Source organism: Dipteris shenzhenensis, chromosome 16, assembly GCF_047967505.1.
Source record: "Dipteris shenzhenensis isolate YYH24624 ecotype China chromosome 16, Dip_SZ_1.0, whole genome shotgun sequence".
Taxonomy (NCBI): Eukaryota; Viridiplantae; Streptophyta; class Polypodiopsida; order Gleicheniales; family Dipteridaceae; genus Dipteris; species Dipteris shenzhenensis.
The window spans coordinates 5,210,644-5,224,337 of NC_141611.1; the positions used below are offsets into that span (position 1 = coordinate 5,210,644).

The window sequence follows — 13,694 nt, forward strand, 5'->3', positions numbered from 1 at the left end:
TATTACTAGTCTACCCAAGCGTATGTAAGAGTGGAATAAACATTAGCAATGAGGTGGCACATTGATGGTCATACTTGGCATCATAAAGTCTGTTGGGACTTTAATGTCTTCCGAATTATGCATCATATGTATCGTATCTAGCCTTGATCATATATGATAATGAGTATATATATCAATCACTTTATAGCACTTGAGGACAAGGAATCCCTTCTTAGATGTTCCATTGCAAAATGGCATTGTATTCTAGCTCCCAAAATCTAGAGAAATGTAGCCACAACAAAGTTATCATCATGTACACAACATCAATGACACCAATTATTGAAGTGCTATGTAACAATAAGAATAATCCGATACCTTCGTTTTAGTTGAAATGATAATGGTTGCAACATTAAGGTGGAGACCGCCTTCATATAGTTCAAATTGTCAACTCTCTCACAATGTAATCCATTACAATACGTCATCTTTATGCTTATACACATCTAAAATGCTGACTCATATACTCCCTCTTGAGTATTGAGTCACTTCAAAGATTTATCCTTTATCATGTTGGTTGTCAAAGAAGGACGCAAGATAAGGTACAATGCAGGACCCAAGAAAGGGATGAACGCAAGTGCAGCTACCTGACTACTTTGATTTGACCTACAAGGATAAGGGAAATTTTTTAAAAGAAGAGCATGTATTCATGCACTGCATATGTGCAAGTAGCACTTGCACACTTGACACACTTAGATGAACGCATGCAAGTGTGCACGTGCAATATATATCTAGATGCATGTGTGTATATCCCTCTGCATCCACCCTTCCACAATAAGAAAAACTCACAATATATGAATACAAGTATGTATAGTTGTGCATGCGTATGCATGGATAACTCAATGCTTTTCATTGCCCATTTTGTACAATGATATATATCAAATCTCACATCCTAAGGTGAAAACTGAAAGCATGAAACTAAAAAGGTCAATTAAAAAACCTAAATAGTTATCAATGGCAAGAACAACATGACAAAGGACTCTTTCACAACATAAATACAATGCAAAAGTTAAATGCCAAGACAAATTGACTAGTATGCATTTAGGTGTGCATGCTGCACCCAAACAAATGAACTTGACTCCAAAGGAGATTTTGCTTTTATTACATAGAATCTACCATGAAATTCAAGGGAATTGCAATCTATTCATCAAATAATAAGGCTAGACATCTTAACACCCCCCTCCCAACCTTGCCCAAATGAATCACTAGTATACAAAAGGCACAAACTACAAGATAGATTCACTATTTGATGATGTGAACACATAATCCATTACTCAAATGTCAAGAGAGGTCTGCTAGACTATCCACATATACAAAAAAAAATGAAACTTTGTCTAGATTTTGAGTAGATGCATCAAGATGAGCATGCCCTACCAAACAAGTTAACTTGAGTCCGTCATCTAGCATAAAATTCGAGGGAACAACACTCTATTCATAAAATACTCCCCTAGCTTGCCCAAATGTATCGTATTGTAGAGCACAATGTTTCCCGTGCACATAGAAGCATTTGGGCAAGGCAGCCATATTGTTCTTTGAACCTCTTTACTCCATGTGATCTTGCTAGTCCCCAAAACTGGAGTCTAAAGCTTCTCTTCTCTCTATGAGCCTAGATCAAATCCTTTGAACCTCTCTACTTCATATGAGATCTTGCTAGTCCCAGAAAACTTGTGGAGTCTAAACCTTCTCTTTTCTCTACGAGCCTAAATCAAAGCCTCCATGCTTCTTGCAAAGTGTGAGTTCTACAAAAATCACTTTCTACACATCACACAAGATGGTTCTATCAAAGACTTGGACACCTTCAGATACATTTGTCACACGAACTTAGGAGTTCCTTGGGCCATCTTACTCATCCCATAGACCAAGGATCCATAAAATAGACAAGGGATTCTCTCACCAAACCAGGGCTTTTCTTGGTATGTGATTTATAGGAGGCCGAGGAGACCATTGGATACTTAGATGCCCCCTACTATGAGATCAGAGGCTGATTCCATTACCTTTTCTAAATAGGATTTAGCAGCTCGTCTCACTTCATTGGGCATCTACACGAGAGATGCCCAAATCTCTTCATATTGGAGACGAGAAGACACAAGGTCACCTACTAACCTTATCTAATAGCACACCAATAGATGCCACACAGAGAACAAGTGCCTCCTTTTAACAAAAGGAAGACGAGGATGAGGACATCACAACGCATGACCATAGAACACATTTTATGGACCAGCAGCCCAAAAGGTGCAGAGAGACCGAGCCTAAAAGAGAGAAAACATGGGGTGAATTCAAGTTAAGAAGCTACGAAAAAGCTATGCTATTCTTAGATATATTCATGTCATTAATTGAGAGAGCTCCTATATAACCTAGAACTATAAACATGGAAATTTACTATATTGGGCTAAGGCATCTTTGGGCCAACGAGCCCTTAATATAGTATTCAATTCGATAAAAGAAATTAAAAAAAAGAGATTTCTTTTTAACAATTGAAATTACTTAATCATGAGTCATGCGTGATAATTAAATTCAATCCAGACATCGGACATGAATATATGAATTCTCCTTGGACGAGGAATAAAATCACCTCAACAGTAAGGCGTTATGACCATAATTGGCCCCCAATCGAGCTCGGTAAAGTAACTGAGGACCTTGTTCAATGATTGACAATCCAATCCCCTCAAACGGAGAATGAGGTTGGCAATCACCGGTTTGTGTCATATTCTCGATGCAAGTGAGGACATGATACCAAAGGACTCGATCCAAAAGATCCAGGTTTCTTGTCGAGGTCATCTCTTTCTGAAACGACCAATGTAACTAGCCACCAAATGAAACTGCACAAACACAATTTCTCCTTACAATCACGGGTGATGGCACTCAGATAATCCTCCCAACCAATCTTTGTGACGATAAGCTCCATTACAATTCGCACATTAATTTTTATGCATGCTGTACACAAAGCCCACAACTCCCTAGATGGTTCTACATGCCACATGTCAATTTCCCAGAGCCATCCTAAGGTGTGCCATTTAACCCCCCTCTTGGAGCATCATTGAATCACATTTTCCCCTTGGCAATTTCACATTTCGGTGCACCTAGGCCCCTGACCTTAGAACCATCTAGTCAGTGCCAAATTCGCCCTCACCAAGGACCTTGACATTAATTCCTTTAACCATATACTTGAAGCGCTTGAAATAAAATACGATAGTTGGTCCTCTAAAGGAAAATGATCACCGACTCTTCCGAGATCATGTTATCTCCACTTGAGCATAATACTCATTCCCTCTTCAGACATCAGCGTCCTCAATTATAAAATCTAGAAATGCTCTTCGCATCTAGTACACGGATTCCTGCATAGCCTCAGATAGAGATAGACCATGCCATGCAACCAACACTGTGGGTATCTTTCGATTGCGTACTTGCATTGTTCCTCGGTCCAGGATTCTTGTTGGTTTGCGCCTTCCATTATCTTCTATCTCCTAAAACAGAACAACACCCTCGATTAGTGAGTCCCTAGGTGCAAAAACTTCTTTAAGCGAGAAACATGAAACACTGGGTGCACCTTACAACCCTATGGTAATTCCAAATTATAGACCACCTTGCCTATTCTTTTAAGAATTAACCAAGGCCCACAATATCCGAGTGATAACTTAGCACACTCTCCTGCAGTCAAAGACTTGGAGTGTGAAGGAATTCTGAGAAAAATATTTTCTCCTTCCTTGAATTCTCTAACACATCTATTTTCATCCGCATACGCTTTAGCTCTATCCATAGCTTGGCAGATGTTAGCTCTCGCAAGTGCTGAACCGTATAGTTCGCGGCACTAGGCACTTTCTGAAGTATTCCAACCGTAGTTGGATTTGCTGGTCTATAACCATAGTTCAACTCAAATGGACTCATTCTTGTAGAGGAATGTTTTCTATCATTGTAGGCAAATTCTAACAGTAGCAACCACTTGTCCGACGTATGTTGCCTCAATGAAACATATGCTCAAAGCATATCCTCTAAATTCTGGTTGATTAGTTCCGTTTGACTAGCCGTTTCAAGATGATCCCCACTACTCATTCCCAACTCAGACCTTAGTGCCTCAAACATTGCAGTCCAAAAATGACTAGTAAATTTAGCATCCCTATCTGACACTATGAATCTGGGTAATCCATGCAGACGAAATATATGTTTAATAAACAAATTCGCCAATTGCAGGGCACTAATAGACTCCCTAGTTGGAATGAAGTGAGCCATCTTGGTGAGACAATCAACCACCACAAGGATAGAATCATATCCACCTTAGGTGGTAGGTAGACCAACTATAAAGCCCATGGAAATGCTCTACCACCTACCTCGTGGTATTTCCAAGGGTTGTAAAAGTCCAGGTATAGCTTCACCCGCTCTGCCTTACTTACTTGACACGAAAAACAATGTGTCCATATTCATGAATATGTTTTTTCAATTTTGGCCAAAAGAAATCTCGTTTCACGGTATCATCTCTCTTCTCGACCCCTGGATGTCCCGCACACGGGCTACCATGGCACTGTTGAATGACTCTTTGCCTGAGATCATTCTGATTAGATACTACTACCTTGTCATTTCTTTTCAGCATACCATCCCCTATGGTATATCTTGCATAAGTTTGGTCTTTTCTGAATGCCAGGTCATCCTTTTCCCCGGGTTTAAGCACATAAGCCTTAGGCCAAAGGCTCTGGACGAGCTCGTCCACCCTTTGAGTTTCGCTAATCTCGGCCATTAGAGCACTCTCTAATACCGTGAAACTCACATTATGCATAATGTGTGACAACGCATCAGCAACTTTATTTTCCTTCCCTCTTCGGTACCGAATCGTCATGTTAAACTCATGCATGAGTTCTGCCGACCTAGCTTGGTAACCTCTCAAGTCAGGTTGTTTACAAAAATGTTTTAGAGTATCATGATTAATATCAACATAAAACTCTGACCCATACAAATAATGTTTCCATGTTTTCAAAACATGGACAACGGTATACAACTCTAATTCATGAGTTGGCCAATTTTGTTGAGAGGGAGAAAGCTTCTTGCTTTCAAAGGCCACTGGCCTTCTCTCTTAGAGGAGATATGCTCCTACCGCAATGCCACTTGCATCGATTTCTATGAAAAACGGTTTATGGAAATCTACTATTTTTAACACCGATCCTAAGACCACAGCTTGTTTTATGGCGTTAAAACTTTCCTGTTGATTCTGTCTCCATATAAAAGGTACTTTATCTAAGGTCAGATCAGTCAATGGAGATACTATCTTGGAATATCCTTCAATAAAGTTCGACAAATCCCAAGAATGATCGCAAGGTGGTCAAACTCTAAGGGATAGGCCAAGTCAGTATCGCGGCCACTTTCTTTGGATCCATTTTCACCCCCTCAAGAGTAATAATGAATCCTAAATATTCAAGTTTTACCATGCACAACACAGTTTTCTTTGTATTTATATACAAGCTCGCTTTCCTCAAAGTACTGAGAACACTATTCTTAAGTGTTCACGATGTTTAGCAATACTTTTGCTGAAAACAAGGATATTGTCACTAAAGTGTACTACAAACTTCCCGATATACAGGCGTAGTAGATCGTTTATAAGCATGACGAATGTAGCTGGAGCATTGGTAAGTCCAAATGGCATTATCAAAAACTCATAATGTCCAAACCTGCTTCTAAAAGAGGTTTTATGCACATCCTCGGCTCTAATGCGGATCTAATGATAGCCACACTTAAGACTATCTTGCTGAAAATTATGGCTCTATGTAATGCATCTAGCAAGTCATCAATCCGAGCCATCTGATACATGTGCTTAACAGTGATATTATTCAATGCTTTGTAATCTATACAGAGGTGAAAAGTATCGTCTTTCTTTTTCTTCAATAGCACTGCTGAAGCAAAAGGTGAGAAACTAGGCTGAATCTGCCCCAACTTGAGATATTCCTCCAGCTGCCTTCACACCTCAGCTTCTTCAGTAAAACTTAATCTATAGGGAGGCCTAATTACAGGTTTTGCCCCCGAGATAAGCAATCTTATGTTGGACATTTCGCTCTGGAGCCCATGCCTAGCATCCCATGGTTTGCATGTGATTGCAATCAATTTTCTTGGAGTTGGTCTTTCCGAAAAGCCAGTCAAAGGGACGATGGGGATTCTTTGACAAGGTGAGAGGAATATACGAAGAGATTTTTGGGAAAGGCCTCTTTTGGAGGTTCGAGCAACTTTTCGTGACACAAGCTCTCCCTGATTACGAATCCTACTGAAACCCAAATGGAACCGCCAAGATTGAAGTATCTTGCTGAAGACCTTGGCTCAAGTGTTGAATTTGTTGGTTTCAACTCTCGTGCATCTTCTTCAACTTCTCGAATCTCAGAGCTCGGCTAAGGCATCACTAACTTTGCTGAATTCCAGGCAACGAAGGAGAGCCTTCAAAGCGTAACCAAGCCTGGGAGGCTATTGCCACGAACCAAATCTTAAACTCTTTCCGATTGGTCTCATCGCTTGTCAAGGCGGATGCTATCCTTGACAAAATCCATAATGGCTGCACGATAGAGTTCTCAACTCGACAACTAAGTAAACCACCAAGGACCCTCCACTCTCTAATTCACGTCAACCATGAATACCCACATCCCTGCGCTTTGATACCAAATGAAACGACCAATGTAACTAGCCACGAAATGAAAATGCACAAATACAGTTTCTTCTTACAATCACAGGTGATGGCACTCAGATAATCCTCCCAGCCAATCTCAATGACAACAAGCTCTATTACAATTCGCATGTTAATTTTTCTGCATGCTCTGTACACATAGCCCACAACTCCCTAGATGGTTCTACATGCCACATGTCGATTTTCCAGAGCCACCCTTAGGTGTACCATTTACCCCCCTCTTGGAGCATCATTGAATCACATTTTCCCCTTGGCAATTTCACATTTCGGTGCACCTAGGCCCCTGACCTTAGAACCATCTAGTCAGTGCCAATTCGCCCTCACCAAGGACCTTGACATTAATTCCTTTAACCATATACTTGGAGCGCTTTAAATAAAATACGACAGGTGGTCCTCTAAAGGAAAATGTCCACCCACCCTTCCAAGGTCATGTTATCTCAACTTGAGCATAACACTTTCGTTAAGTCAAAGGTTCCTGACTCACTCAAAGATATTCCTCAAAACCAAGTCCACGCACATGGGCTGAACTATCTTTGTTGTCCTCATTCTAGTCCAAAGACAGCTTTGGCAGATGTTCAATTGCTGTACTTTTATTGCTCCAACCAACTAAAGGGTTTTCCATAATCATTCAAACCCCATGTGCCCAGTCTCCTCTTGGAGATTCTCCTTTGGAGAGCTGGAGATCAACTCTCCGTTTGTAAGCCCCCAAAATGAGGAGAGCATGGGGGAGTGACACCTGAAGAGAAACAGAGGGAAGTGAAGAGGCTGCCATGTGGGAAGCATGCTGGCTATCACATGGACAGCATATGATGGTTGGTATTACGTATGTCCTTGGTATTGACGGATGACCAGCCTTACAAGGCAGATCAGTCCACAGTGAGACTGTCGTAGTGCTGCCCATATATGGGCCTGCACACGAGTCATGAGGAGGGGCTTGGGGCTACACAAAAGGGCCCATGGTATGGGCTGCAGAGCTGGGCAAACACCCAGCAAATAGTGCAGCCAGAAGTATAGGCCCCGTCGTGGACTGGTCAGCCAACCCTGGTCAGTCAGCATACCAGCCCATAAGGGCCAGTCCACAGCCGCTTGGCCAAACCGTAGTCAGTTGAGGGACAGAGCCCAGTCAGCTGTTACTGAGGGCATTGCAGCCCCATGAAAAGCCCCTATTGGAGGCGCACAAAGATATTCATCAGTCCAGACTTGTATACTGTAAAAGGCCTCTGAAGAGTGCTCCAAAGGTACTGGGAGAGACAATAAAGGACAGCAGCAAGGGCTGAGAATCAAGGCAGTACTCCAGCCTTCAGAACTGCAGCAAGGTACTAGAGTCAAATCGTGCACATAGTAAATAAGATCTAGATTCTAATGTGTGATCTCATGGACGATTCATTTCTGCTGCATATTCTAACATGGTACTAGAGCTAGTTGCATATAATCAGATATTTTCCAACAGGGTATCAGATCTTGATTCAGAGAGGCGAAAGAGCCGAGAAAGGTGATTGAGCTCCAAGGACCCACTGATCAACACAGGAGTGGATCAGGAGGTCAACTCAAAGGGTCTGCTTGAAGAAAGAAAAAGGTAAGCATAGTTTATGTCAGTTACTTTCCAATTTCTTTTAGGGTCCAATGGCTTCACAGATGCCATGACCCAATTTGGGGGACAATGGCAAGCTGACGGGAGCAACTAACTACCCAATCTGGAAGATGAAGATAAGAAGCCACATGATAGCTAGGAAGATTTGGAAGGTTGTCCCGGGTGAAGAACTGAAACCCAAGGATCAAGTGGATGCTGCAATATGATAGTGACACCAACCCACCCAGCACAGGAGGAAAAATTGAAGGACAAGGACTGGAATCATTATCTATGATCATTGCCATAGCACCAGATGCAGTGATTCTGTGTTGGCAGACAATTCAGAAGCGGCCTGGGCCATACTGAAAGACTTGTATTAGACAAACAACACTGGCCAGATCCTTATGCTCCAAAATCAATTGTTTAGAATGAGGATGGGCGAAGGAGATCTGGTAAGTGAGCATTCGATTAACGTCAAGGTTGTCAGAGATCGACTACCAATTGTATGTCAAACGTGATACAAATCAATTAGCATTGCTAGTATTGATGAATACGTTCCCAAGAGCTTCACAGGTTGGGTCACGACACTAACAACTACAAACGATCCAAGCCACTCACTTTTCAAGAGCTATGCCCGATGCTCATGCAAGAGCAAGACAAGTATGTATCAACGTGACAAGCTTGGATACATAGCAAAAGATTTTAAATTTAAAAAATCCTGATCAACAAAGAGGAGGAAGACAACAAGTTCCAAAAGGAAGAACCAATACCAATGTGATAAAAGAGTAGTTGTTTTTTATGGTTGCACCAAGCATTCCTGAGATAGTATTTGCAGACATTGAGGTGACTATCAGGATGTTAGAAATTGAGTGTTTGTCCCAATTTAGATTCCTATATAAAGGACAGAAACTATTGCTCAAATTCAAACTAAGGACAAGGCCATCGACACATAGGGGAAGAAGATAGAGGTGCGCACACTAAGTCGAGACTTCAAGACCAGAATCAATGAGATTGCTGCATGGCTCTTGTATCGAGCTTGCTAGAATAGCAAGCAACAACATGAGGACATTCATCTAGGGTATGCATTCTCGCTATTCTTTTATCAGTTCAGCCAAATGCTTTGGAATGTATGGTTGGCATGGAGTTCTCATCGGAGAGAAAGAAGATCCAAGACCTGCAAGGTAGCCAGAGGGGGCAGCTTCATAGCAAAGGCATGGTACCTTCTGCATAATGACTCAGACATTGGTGACATGGACTTCTTGGAGACCACACAATTGACAAGGGTGGTTGTTAAAAAAGCCTTGCCAAATACATCTGGTTGCATGATACTAGAGATTTACAAAGCAGACTTGGTTAAAGATATCATGTCGGAGACGGGAAAGCCATGAGTGGAGAGTTAAGGATCGGACCTTGGAAGACCTAGGATCCGAACTTGATGATTGCTCACAAGGAGCATTGATCCAGAGACAAACATAGCTTCTGGACAGATTTTCACAAAGAGATGTATCAGATGGTTGCTACTACTTGGAGGACGACATCATGGACCAGCTACCCAATATGGCTTAGGTGGAGTGTGTGTGATGTGCAGTGGCTTCTAGATGACGTGGAACATGCCTTCAGAGAGCAGATGTTGGAGTTTGATCCAAACATAGAAGACACCTTTGACCCTCTTCCTAGGGAGCAGATTGAGCACATTCATCAAGGCCTGGGCTATGGCTCACAACGGTTTGTTAACAAGGGATGCCAAAATAAAGGGGTCAACTCCCTATTTGTACGATCACAAGTGAGGAGAGCATAGGGAAGTGATACTTGGAGAAAAAATAGAAGGAATTGAGAAAGAAAGAAAAAAAGAAACAAAGAGAAGAGATAAGGGTCTATGAGACTGAGAAAACCAGATACAATAATGAACTGAATAGGTGGAGCCTCTAAGTGGGCGTCTATACCCAAGACAAGTACAGTATAAGTGTCTGACCCCATGGAGAGGACGAAAGCTGTGGTTTGGCGTCACTGTGGTGGTCCTCCATATGCTGGCAGAGGGATGAAGAGCTTGCCATGTAGGCAGCACCCAGGCTGCCACAGGGACAGCATATGATTATCCTTCTTGCTATTACTTATGACCCACCCTACAGGACAGAGCAGTCCAATTGCCCACATATGGGGCAGCACACAAGCCATGTGGAGGTCCAAAAGGGATGACTTGCTTACAATCAGAGCATTGGCAGAAGGGGCAAAGCACAAGGCAGAGGGATGAAGAGCTTGCCATGTAGGCAGCACCCAGGCTGCCACAGGGACAGCATATGATTATCCTTCTTGCTATTACTTATGACCCACCCTACAGGACAGAGCAGTCCAATTGCCCACATATGGGGCAGCACACAAGCCATGTGGAGGTCCAAAAGGGATGACTTGCTTACAATCAGAGCATTGGCAGAAGGGGCAAAGCACAAAAACAATGCACTCTACCAAGGCTTTGTAGACTTCAAGAAGTGTCTGAGATAATGCCCATAGCGAAGCTGTGGAGACAAATGACGAGGCTGAGAACCACCAAACCCTGAAAGAAGCTACATTTAGATTAACAACAGAGTATTGGCTGAACCAGCAAGACCGCTAGCAGATGGCTAAATTCTAAATGACGAAATCAGCGATAACATTGTCAAACAAGGATGCCTCCACAACATATTGATGAACTAGACGTGTGGATGAGAACACAGTGTGGTGCCCAGGTACAAGTCACATGTACACTTATATGTAGATGGTTCGATTCGATTCGCACGAGTTGAAAAGTAGCTCGCAAAGAGACTTACATGCCATGTGTAAGTTATGCCAAATCCTAGCATGCAAGTGAAAATAGGCAACACCAAAGCCATGATCACTAGGAAAAGATGCAAAAAAAAAAACACATTCAAATTTGAGGGGAAAATTTTGGAGACCATTCATTCATGCAAACATAGTTCATAATGGCTACAAGTGGAACACCTGCACAGACGCGAATTTTCTGGGAGAATGAAAGCACTCTTTGGGCTTCATTGTAAATGCAGAAAATCACACATTTGGAGTTGGAAGATTTAAACTATGTTGGTAAAGACAGTGATTCTCTGTGGATGCTAGGCTTGGGCACCAACACTTGCAAGGGAAGAGAATAGTGAGAGTTCAGAAATATTCATGAACTATAGTACAAGCACCCTAACCCATCTACTAGTAGGAACAGGAATGCTACCATTGGAATGTCAACACATCCACTACTTCGATACTGTTGTAAAAATGGGCATGGACGAATTTCCACCAAACAATAAAGGAAACAAAAAAAAAGGCTCGCATAAGGCAAGAATTGCATGGATGGAATATTGGGGAATAGACACACCAAATCTCCCTATCAAAGACACAGCCATCAGAGAGCTTGTAAACAAATTGAGAAGATATGGCATGACCAGAAAAAGAAGATGGCCGACAATTAAAAAAAGATTAACGCATTGTCAAGTAAGGAGGAGGATGTATTCAGAGAAAACAGAGTCTACAAAATATGCTCATCCAGAGACATTGAGGATAAACATTACATCCTTCTCATGTGCCTGAAATTCCAGTACATTAGGAAGAATACAAGATACAAGCTCTCTCAAATCTTATCATACCATATCAAAACTTGATCACAACCACAACTAAATGAAAAATATACAATTGGCAGCTAGCCAAAGAGCTGCCACTTGTAATCTTTGATACAAGGCCATCTTTTGTCCCAGAGATCGTGTTGGGTCTTTAGTGGACATTCATAACATCATATCATCTCTCTCTCTCTCTCTCTCTCTCTCTCTCTCTCTCTCAGCGAGAGAGAGAGAGAGAGAGAGAGAGAGAGAGAGAATTTGCAATCCTTTGGCCTTACATAATCATTTTGTTGCTTGTGCCAATAGATTTGCTCTCTCTCTCTCTCTCTCTCTCTCTCTCTCTCTCAAACAAGCACATATGTGTTGTATACAATCATGTAGACTCAATATATATTTAAGCTCCTCTGTATGCATACATTTGGCATGTGTGTACATAGATGTGTGCTAGAAAAAGGTTGGGGGAGGGGGGGACGGGGCAGGGGGGAGCAGCTTGATCCAAAGGAAACATACCGCTTTCGTGCTTCCATGTCATTGTAAACCCAAAATGGAGCTAATGAGGTAAATGCCAAAAAGTCAAGGGACATTACATGTATCTGCAAACACAAACCATCAAGGACTAAATTCATTCCTTGGTATGTATTTGAATTTCTTTGCTTGATAGAAAGAAAGCAATGTGTCTAGAAAATGTATGAAAGACAACAAAAATTAAGTGGATATTGACAAAGAATGCACTTTGTGGTGGCAACCTTTCCAAGATCAAAAGGGAGGAAAGGCCTTCAAACGTAGTGGGTGACAACCATCAGCTGTCATGCATGTTTCTTGCTTGCTTTCAATCCCACTATGCTTGCCTACAACATGATTATATGTGACGATATTCAAGTGCCTTAAACATGTCTATTCATAGCATCTTTTTAAAATGTGAAATCAATCTTCTAACATAATAGAAAACTACTGACTTTCTACACTTAGATCTGGTTAGATCTTGAGCTGCGCACTTTGGAAAAACCAAAACGTAATTCGACTTTCTCCCTCCGCTGCGTGTCAGCGGTGTGCCAGCGTGAAGCTGTTTTTCTTTTCCCTTTTGCCAATTGGCCCTGGGCTGCTGACATTGGAGGGCACTGCCACTCCCATCAATGCATTGGAAGGTCTTAGAGAGCGCTTCAGCCCAGGTTTAGTTCATATCTACAGCAGCGTCACGCCTTGCTCCTTTGTCTGTTTTTTGGTGTTGCCCTTTTACCATGACAATGTTCGTCATCTTCTACCTTCCAAGCTCAAGCACCCCTAGTTGCTCCCTCAGGTTCTGTTCTTGAGCTGGAAGAAAGTGATGAGCTCGTTTCACTCTCCTACCGCAGGGTTCGGGGCAAGACTTCACCCTCGTCCTTTTCTCTATCAAAAGCAGGTTATTTGTGCTTTTCACAGGGTTTTGAGAGGATGTGGATTGAGAGTCTCTATCCGCCTCTATTTTTTGTTTTTGTGAAGGTGAGATTACTCTCCCACCTCTGCTGTAAATGATATTAATTTGCTGTTTTGAATGGAATATATTCCTGTTTCTCTCTCTCTTCTTCTTCTTTTTTTGACGAAAACATGTTTAGACTTTTTAGTCTTATTCTTTTCGGGGGTCAATCTGCTCTTAGATCATGCGATGCAGAAAATGCTATTTTTTTCTTGTGCCCTCGTGTCTTTCCTTATGTTCCTTTTGTTTAATCTCTCTCTCTCTCTCTCTCTCTCTCTCTCTCTCTCTCTCTCATGCAGGTCCATATAGAAAAGGCAAAAGTAATGGTGATTGGGACCCGTAATAAACAGACTGATGTCACCTTTGGAGGAGAGACTTTGGAAACAG

The 13,694-nt window shown here is 42.0% G+C and overlaps 1 protein-coding gene across 1 annotated transcript in view; it reads right to left on the minus strand.

Annotated features, from left to right (window-relative positions):
- Positions 1-331: 331 nt before the first annotated feature.
- LOC147892448 (uncharacterized) overlaps positions 332-13,694 on the minus strand; it is a 40,775-nt gene continuing 27,412 nt past the window's right edge. Inside the window, exons 5-6 of the mRNA XM_087387423.1 lie at positions 12,365-12,447; positions 332-639 (exon numbers count right to left, since the gene is read on the minus strand). Of these exons, the coding sequence (XP_087243549.1) occupies positions 519-639; positions 12,365-12,447 (204 nt within the window). The 3' untranslated portion in view covers positions 332-518. The remainder of the gene's footprint in view (positions 640-12,364; positions 12,448-13,694) is intronic.